Source organism: Alligator sinensis, unplaced genomic scaffold (assembly GCF_000455745.1).
Source record: "Alligator sinensis unplaced genomic scaffold, ASM45574v1 scaffold1295_1, whole genome shotgun sequence".
Taxonomy (NCBI): domain Eukaryota; kingdom Metazoa; phylum Chordata; order Crocodylia; family Alligatoridae; genus Alligator; species Alligator sinensis.
Genome location: NW_005841880.1, coordinates 644,929 through 653,366, shown reverse-complemented (window position 1 = coordinate 653,366; position 8,438 = coordinate 644,929). Strand labels below are relative to the sequence as shown.

General features: G+C 67.4%; 2 protein-coding genes across 2 annotated transcripts in view; one reads left to right on the top strand and one right to left on the bottom strand.

Annotated features, from left to right (window-relative positions):
• Nucleotides 1-3,616, top strand: part of PCSK4 (proprotein convertase subtilisin/kexin type 4) — a 9,895-nt gene extending 6,279 nt beyond the window's left edge. The window contains 9 exon segments of the mRNA XM_025196561.1: nt 1; nt 4-80; nt 191-291; nt 444-547; nt 843-960; nt 1,472-1,651; nt 1,909-2,033; nt 2,272-2,391; nt 2,815-3,616. The exon segment at nt 1 is cut by the window's left edge and continues 105 nt beyond it. Of these exon segments, the coding sequence (XP_025052346.1) occupies nt 1; nt 4-80; nt 191-291; nt 444-547; nt 843-960; nt 1,472-1,651; nt 1,909-2,033; nt 2,272-2,391; nt 2,815-3,287 (1,299 nt within the window). The 3' untranslated portion in view covers nt 3,288-3,616.
• Nucleotides 3,617-3,796: 180 nt separating this feature from the next.
• LOC102384405 (transmembrane protein 79-like) lies at nt 3,797-7,866 on the bottom strand. The gene is given in 4 exon segments (XM_025196356.1): nt 3,797-4,871; nt 5,416-5,629; nt 7,139-7,806; nt 7,808-7,866. Coding segments are annotated over 4 exon segments (1,155 nt in total). The 3' UTR covers nt 3,797-4,657.
• Nucleotides 7,867-8,438: the final 572 nt, after the last annotated feature.

The window sequence follows — 8,438 nt, the reverse complement described above, 5'->3', positions numbered from 1 at the left end:
GGTGCCCTTGGTACAGCGGGGCCTGCGCCTCCACCCTCACCGCCACGTACAGCAGTGGCGCCCGGCAGGACCGGCAGATCGTGAGCCCCTTTCCCCTCCTCGCCCCTCTGCCGCAGCCTTGCACCCGGGGCGTCTCTGCACCCCCGTGCCCGCCCAGCTCCTTGACCCGCCTCCACCTCCACCTCCGCAGGTGACCACGGACCTGCACCACCGCTGCACCGACAGGCACACGGGCACCTCGGCCTCCGCGCCTCTCGCGGCCGGGATGATGGCGCTCGCGCTGGAAGCCAAGTAAGCGGCCAAATGCAAAGTGCTCGCATGCCCCTGTTAAGTGCCCTCTGCCATGTGGCTGGGTCCCTTTGCTGGTTCGTCTGCTGAGACAGCTGAGGACCAAGCGCTGGAGACCAGGCGTGGACCCTGCCTAACCCCCCGTTTTTTCCTAGCCCTGCTCTGACCTGGCGGGACATGCAGCACCTGGCGGTGAGAGCCTCCCGCCCAGCCCACCTGCAAGCCGACGACTGGGCCGTGAACGGGGTCGGGCGCAAAGGTGAGGGTCGGACACGGCCTTTTGGAGCTGCAAACCACGGGCACGGGGTTGGGTCATCAGCTGCCCGGGACCCGGGGTCCTCTTCACTCCTGCTCCAGCCACGAATGGAGCCATCTCCAGCTGGACGCCTGTTTAGCCTCTCGGGCTTGCTGCGACAGGCAGGTGGTACTTGGGGGATTTGTTAGACACCTCTTCCTCCACAGATCGGGGAGCAATAGGCCCGTGTGAGTTGAGCAGCCCAATACCAAAGATTTTCCTGGGCTCTTCCCCCGAGCGACCGTCTCTCTCTTCCCAGTGAGTCACCACTATGGCTATGGGCTGCTGGATGCCGGCACGCTGGTGGACCTGGCCAAGAAGTGGCCCGTGACTCGGCCTCAGAGGAGATGCTCGGTCAAGGTCGTCTACTTGCCCCTGTAAGAGCCGCGGCCGGCTGGACTCGCCTCAAGCCCCGCGCTGCTGGGGGAAGGCCTGGAAGAAAGTCCGTCCGTGCACGGAGCGGTTGGGGAAAGCCTGCTCGGGGTTGGGTGGGCAGCGGGGTCCCGAGCGTGGCACTACCAAGATACAGCCCTTCGGGAGATGAGGCTGGGGCTGTTCTGGATGGGGCTGGTTCTTGGTACTGTTCCCTTTAGCGCCCCTCGAGCCGGTCCCCACCTCACTCAGAAACCTGCCTCCTCTCCGAAACCACCCTCCCAGCCTCTGCTCCGGCCCGGAGACACCTTGCGGAGCTGCCCTGTCGGCTCCCATTCCCCGTACACTCCTGCCTTCGCCCTGTGCTTGCTTTGGTCCCAAACCAACCCAGCAACACGAGACGCCCGAGTTGCAGCCTCTCTGCTTCCCCGTAACTCACCCTAGGGCACGTCCGGACCCCTGCATGGGAAGCGGGGACGGGACGGGTCTGGACCTCCCTGTTCTGTCTCCCGGCAGAAAGATCGGCTCGAAACTCTCCGTCAGCAAGAACGTCTCCAGCTGCACCGGGAGGGCCAAGCACATTCGCTCCCTGGAGCACGTCCAGGTGCAGCTTTCCCTGAGCTACAGCCGGCGAGGGGACCTGGCGCTCTCTCTGACCAGCCCCATGGCCACCAAGTCCACCCTGGTAGCCGTCAGGTGAGGGGAGAGCTGGGGGTGGGCGTTCGCTGGCTTCAACTCGGGGCAGGAGAGACACCGAGCGGCGGGGCGGCACTAAATCCACAAGCCGAGGGCTCCTTGAATGCACGTAGTGACGCGAGGGGTCTTGAGGCGCCGGCTGAGCTGAGACCCCTCCGGCAGGGGCTTGGGGTGGTCGGGAGGCACCTTCTCCAGAGCTCATGCCTGGTGCCGGTTTCTGAGCCCAGCCCTGCATCTGTTGTGCCCAAATGCCCCAGGCCCTACGACACCAGCAGCCAGGGCTACACGGACTGGGCCTTCATGTCCACCCACTTCTGGGACGAGGACCCGCAGGGCACCTGGACGCTCGTGCTGGAGAACAAGGGTGATGCCTACAACACCGGTGAGTGCCATCAGGCCGGGGCTGGCACCGAACCGTGGCTGGAGGTTGGGGGCGACGAGCCAGCCAAGGCCACGTGGCCAAATGAGCCGGCCAGCAGGGATGCCCTGGGCTCCTGAAAGCCCCGAAAGGGCTGACTCCCGTGGCGGTGACGCCCGCTCTGCGCGGCTCTGCATGCGGAGGGCCCCGGGCTCTCTGGCTGCGGGGGATCGGCCCCTTCGCCCCACCCTTTCCCCCGCAGGCTTCCTGACCAGCTTCGTGCTGCAGCTCTACGGCACGGAGGAGGACATGAGAGCCAGGCAGGTCGAGGCCTCCGTCGTGAGCAAGTGCACGCAGCGCGATGCCCAGGGAGCCTGCACGGGTGAGTCCTTACGCCAAGGCAGCTTGCCTTTAGGGGCTTACCCCTTGCGTGGCAGGCCAGTGAGGAGGTCCAGAGCAACACTGTGCTCCCAGGGGGCTGGCACGGTCACCGAGTGGCTCTGGGTGCTGCGCCGCTCGTGACGCTGGGACCACCCCCACCCAACCTGGGAGCCAGGCCTCTGCAAGAGCCCATCGAGACCCCTGTCTCCAGCCGGCTTGAGCAGCTCCAACGCAGGCTGAGCCCTGCAGCTCCCAGACATGCACAACTCGCATTGCACGCTGGCGGGGGCTTCCCCCGTCCCGAGCTCCTCTCGCCAGACGTGCCAGGCATGGCAGTGAGAGGGGATGCACCCTCCTTCCCCCCACCCCGCCAGCAGCCGCGATCCTGCCTCAGCTTCTTCCTAACCCTGCCATCTCCCCGCAGAGTGCAGCAGCCCCTTCTACGCCTTCCAGCGCCTGTGCCTCTCCTACTGCCCTCCCCGCTACTACAACCGCACCCGAAGGTCCCTGGGCACCGCCCGCCCCATCGGGGTCTGCACCAGCTGCCACCCGTCCTGCTACACCTGCCAGGGGGACGGCGCCAGCAATTGCACAGCCTGCCCCCCCTTCTGCACCTACGACGAGCGCGCCCACACTTGTTCCTCGCCGACGTACCCCTCCCCGCTGCCCGGTGGGGACGGAGGCACATGGAGCGGGGAGCATCGTGCCATCCTGGTGCTGCTGGTGCTGCTTTGCGGGGGTCCTGTCCTCCTCACTCTCCTCTACCTCGCCTACCGCGTGGCGGCCCTCGCCCGGTCCAGGAAGCAGCAGGCAGCGCCTTGCACTCCAGACACAGCCGCTGACGTGGAGCTGACCAGGCAGGACTGTGCTAGCCCGGAGAACAGGACTCGGGACTGAAAGGAGCCCACGGAGCAGCAGGCGCCTTGGCCACCAGCATAAGGCAGAGCTGGCCCCCTGCCCCCCTGGCTGTGCCCTGTCTTCTTTTGATACTACCCATGCCCCCAAAATAAATTTGTTCCCACTCGGAGCCGTCTGTCCTCTGCAGCAGCCAGACCCCGGGCACATCTGTGCCGTGTCAAGCCAACACGGGTAGGGCCAACACGGGTAGGGCTGAGGGGGGGCTTTGCTCTCCTCTTGCCTGCCAGCTGTGCCCTGCCAGTGCAGCCTTGCTTCCCCTGGGTCCCTTGCCCACCCGTGGCAGCACCGGCAGCAAAGACCGAAAGGGCTGAGACAGCTGCCCACCCTGCCCCATCCCTGCTGCATTGTGCAAAATGCAAGCGGGGAACCGAGGGCCAAAAGCCTTCGGCTCCTCCCTGCCTGTCCCCACCAGTGCTGGGGGCAAGACACAGGCACCCCATATCTCCTTGCAGCAACAGAAGCCATAGGGCTGAGCCGTGCGAGGGGGGAAATGGCTTTTATTCTGCTTGGAGGGTCTCAGCCCCATGGCTGGAGTTGGTGCCAGCATAACTGAGCGCAGGAAGCCAGGGGCCAGACAGCCACGGCACAACACTCTCCGAACCCAGGCCTCCGGACGGGGAAGGGCAGAGGTTGGAGTTACAGGCAGAGATGCACCGCTTGCCTTTGATTTGCGAGTGTGTCTGGCCCGGGCGTCACGTTGGGGTGGCAGGGGAAAAAAACCCACCCGCCCTTTCCCCCTGGATCCCTGTTGGGCAAGTGCTGCAGCAGTGCGTGCAGGACCCCGGCCCCCTCTCAGGAGAGCCATGCTCATGGGCTTCCTTTTCCCCTCTCCAGCTCTGTTGGTGTTCACGGTTAAAGCCCCTTGGCCCAGGGCCCGGCTGCCCAAGCGAGGGGGAGTAGCAGGACGCTGGACACCAGACACAATCTTCTCCCCACCCGGCTCCAGGGGGAGGTGAGACCTGCCCAGATCCAAGGCGCTGCCCCACACCCTGGTGCTCAGATTAGCCTTGGCCAGGCACCCACGACAGCTGTGCCGCTGGCCCACGGCAGGGTACCGGGGTGGGGGCCGGGATGCAGGAGCAGAAAGAGGAACGTCCCTTCCAAGCATGTCTGTGTCCGTCCGTCCATTGGCACTGCCCAGCTGAGGCAAGACAGACGGGCACACAGAGGAAGGGATGCTACCTGGACAGCACGGTGACGTCCCAGGGCCCGGGCACGGCCCCTTGCACGAAGCAGCTGGTCTGCGCTGGTAGCTGCGGGCGACCTGGGCATGACAGCAGGTCCCTCGAGGTCTTGAGTCGGAGGCTGCTCCGCTCACGAGGCTCCGTGCACCTCGATGCAGCCGCCCCTCAGTTGCCAGGGCTTGTCGGGGCCAGCGTGAGAGGGGGGGCAGGGGTGGTCCAGCTGCCAACACCCTCCGCGGGGGCAAAGAGGAAGCCGAAGCCCAGCTGGTAGAGGCAGAAGAGGTTGTAGGCCGTCATCGCCAGGGCAGGGAAGAAGGAGAGGCCGAAGCCGAAGCCGCGGTAGGCGCTGCTGATCCGGAGGCTGGCCCAGTAGCAGCATCTGCAAGGCAGAGGGCAGGGACTGAGGAAGACCCCCCCGGCCCCGGAGCCAGGGCTGCAAGGCGGTCCTTCCCACAGCGAGAGCCCGGCTCCTGCCATCCTGCCCACACAGCAAGGGCAGACCCGGCACAGCTTGGCGCCCGCAGGACACCCTCCAGGACCCTCTGACCACTCGATGCCAACCCGGTCCAGCCTCAGAGGCAGGGTCTGGATGTGCTTCCGCTGCCCCCAACGCTAACCAGCCATCCAGGCGGTTGGAGGGGAGACACCAGGTCCCACAGCATCAGTATAAAGACATTTGGAAACCAGATGCCGGGGCTGGGGGCACTGCCCACAGCTGCCAGGTGCTGAGGGGTAGCTGTGCCAATAGCAAGCAGCTGATAAAGGCTGCTGGCACAACCGTAGGGAGCTCCGGTGCAGCGGGGGCCGGGGCTTGGAGGAGGTATGGATGGGGAGCCGTGCCCAGCACCAAGGGGCTGAAGCTTGGGGCAAGAGGGGTGGAGGAGGAGGGGGCTGGGGGTGCATGGGGTGCAGCGATCTCTCACCTGCCGATGGAGAAGAGCCCGGCCAGGAGGGGCAGGAGGTGCAGGTGCTCCTGGGCCAGGAAGGTGGCCAGCACCACCGCGTTGAGGCAGAAGAGGACCAGCTGGTCCATGGAGCTGGAGACATAGAGCTGGTGGAGCCGGACGGGAGGCGCGTGGGCATCCAGCGGGTCCAGGGTCCCCGAGCAGAGCCTGGCCAGGGCTGCGAGTGCGACGCCTGCCAGGGGAGAGGCCTGCACTGAACCACGCAATGCTTGGCCACGCTTGGGGGGCACGATGCCCGTCTCAGCCATGACCCTGGGTCGCCGGCAGCAGGCCCTGGGCCGACCCCTCCAACTTAGCAAGGGGCAGGCCCCATCTCCTGCCCTCCCCCCAGCCTCATTGAGCTTTCCTCATCCGGATTAGCTCCCTGCACTCTCGGAGCCTCAGGCTCGGGTTCAAGGTCAGGCAGAGCCGGGGGGCCCGATGCGCTGGGCCCGCTCCAGAGCTGGGGAGCTGGGTCTCCCCATCCCAGATACGGGGCCCCAAACAAAGAGGAAGGCACTGGGTGCAATCGGGCCTAACACCCTAGAGCCTTTTGGCTCTGGGCTCATGGTCCTGCACCCCCGGGATGCTCCCGTGAGGATCCTACCAATGGACTGGTGGCTTCGGGATCGGGGTCAGGGGCCAGGGCTGGAAGCATTGCCCCGTGGGAGGGCAGGTTGCAACGGCAGCAAGGGGATGACCATGGGTCAGTGCCTGTATAAGCCCCTTGCTGGAGCCAGTGATGGACAAGGCAGCTGCCACGGCAGCGCCCAGCTCTGCTCCACATCCCCTCGGGCCCCAGCAGCCTGTGTTTGCAGAGAGAACAAGAGGCCCCGGAGGAATTCCCCGGGTAATGAAACTGTCTGCCCAGCGCCTCCCGGGAGAGATGGATGGGGCACGGCCTGGCTCCCCCGCGCTGAAACCACTGAGGCAGCAGGAAAAAAGTGCCCCCCCCGCGTGACTGCCGCCCGGCACGGGCCGGCGGGGTGGGAGACGGAGCGCAGCTGGCCGGAGACAGGAGCCCAGCCACGGGGACATCCCCCGCTCGGCTCATGCTGGAAATCCCAGCCGTGGCACGGCTCCGCGTTCCTGCTGCTCGGGGACACCCGGCTGCGCTCAGACATCCCGGGTCTGGCGTCCGTGGCCCAACGTTGCCCTATCACATCCCTGGGGGCTAGGGGGGCAGCACAGTCTGCGTGACTGGGACCTCCCGAAATCCAGGAACTGAGGTCTAACGGGGAGAGACCGGACCACGGGCTCTGCAGACCTGGTCCTTGCTGCCAGGGGCCTCACGGCCTCATCCAGGGCCTGAGCCAGCACCCGCTGAGCTGACCCCAAGGGGTTTTGGGCATGGCCCCCCCGGTCCTGCCCGCTCGGCCTTCAGTACCACGGCCAGAGCCTGCAGGATTGAGATGGGGCGCCCCAGCCCAGCCACAGGGGAGCAGCCCCCCGGCCTGGGGGGCAGAGGGCAGCTGGGCCCCCCACCCCCGGCGTAGAAAGTGGCTGCTGTCACTGGTGGAGAGCCCTCCTCCCATCCCCTGAGCCAGCGCGAGACCCACCCAGCAGCACGAGAGAAGGGGTCAGCCCCCAGCCCCCGTGGCAGTCCAGGGTCCCGTGCAACCTGCCCATGCAGCGGAGGGTGCTGGGGGCAGGGCTGGGACAACTGGCCCCCTCCGGCCTGGACCCACCGCCCCCCTCTTACCCAGCACGACGGGGACGCTGGCGATGAGGAGGCAGCGCAGTGCGAAGGCCAGGCGGCTGGCCAGGTCCGGGCACAGCGGTGGCTCGAAGGGCAGGAGGTGGTGGAGGCCGTAGAGGATCCAAGGTGCCAGGAGCAGCGAGACGAAGGCGGACGACATGGCCTTCAGGTGGGCAGTGCTGCACTGGGGGCTGCACCCCCTGCCTCTCGGCAGGCTAGGGGCCGGCTCCTCAGGAGACGGGGTGCCGGGGCTGGGGGGCGGCTGGTCATCCCCGGGCAGCGGGCAGGGGGCAGAGGGGCACTGCGGCACCTTCGCCGGCTCCTCGCTGGGGGCCGGGGGCTGCTCCCAGCATGGCGCTGCCCCCACGCTATCCAGGAAGCTCGTCTCTCTGGGCAGCACCACGATCACCGCGTCCCCGGGCGCTGCCCCCCTGCTCTCCTCCGGGGCAGGGCCCGGGGGGTCTAGCCCCACAACAGGCCCGGGCTCCTGGACCACTGGAGACTCAGGCCCCGGGGCCTGGCCCTCAGCCCTGGCCTCCAAGGATGCCCCGAGGCTGGGGGAGGCCCCCTCGTCCTCCTCGGAGGTGGAGCGCAGCTCCTCCACGGAGGACTCGGGGCTGTCGGAGACGGGCGCCAGCGAGATCTGGGTGTCGAGGTCCAGCCAAGGCGGCGTGGACGCTGTCGAGCTCCTGAGGCTGGCGGCAGCCGGCGGGGACCTTGAGGGTGGCCATGGCTGGGGAGGGGGGCTGCAAGGCAGAGACCTGTCAGAGCCCAGGGGGAAAGCAGGGCACCCTGCCCCTGCACCTGGGGCCCCCCCAGGGATGGTGCGGGGGGGCAAGCCCAAGGAGACCCTGCCAGTCAGTGGCAGAGGACCCAGGTGTCCTAGTGGCCACACGCTCTTGTGCTCTGACTATTGGCCCAAGCTTCCCGCCCAGAGCCGGGGACAGGAGCCCAGCCTCTCACTGCCCCGCTCTGACCACTAGACCAGGCCCCCGCGCCGGCCTCCTCTGCAGCTCGTGGCCGTGGGGCTTGGCCTAGCAGGACCTTGGGGCCAAGCCCACATTGCTGGAGGAGGAAGGACCTGGTGCAGAGCTCCACAGAGCGTGGGACCCCCACCCCCCAGCCCATTCAGACCTGGTGCCACTAGCACAGAGTCTTGCCCCTGCCAGCACCATCCAGCCCTGGCTCTCGTGGGCTGGCCTGCGGACCGCCCTGCAGCAGGGCTCCGTGGGGCAACCCCCAGCGGCTCCCGCCCTGGAGAGGGCGCAGCGGGTGCTGGGGGCCACTGCGGGCAGGGCTCCAG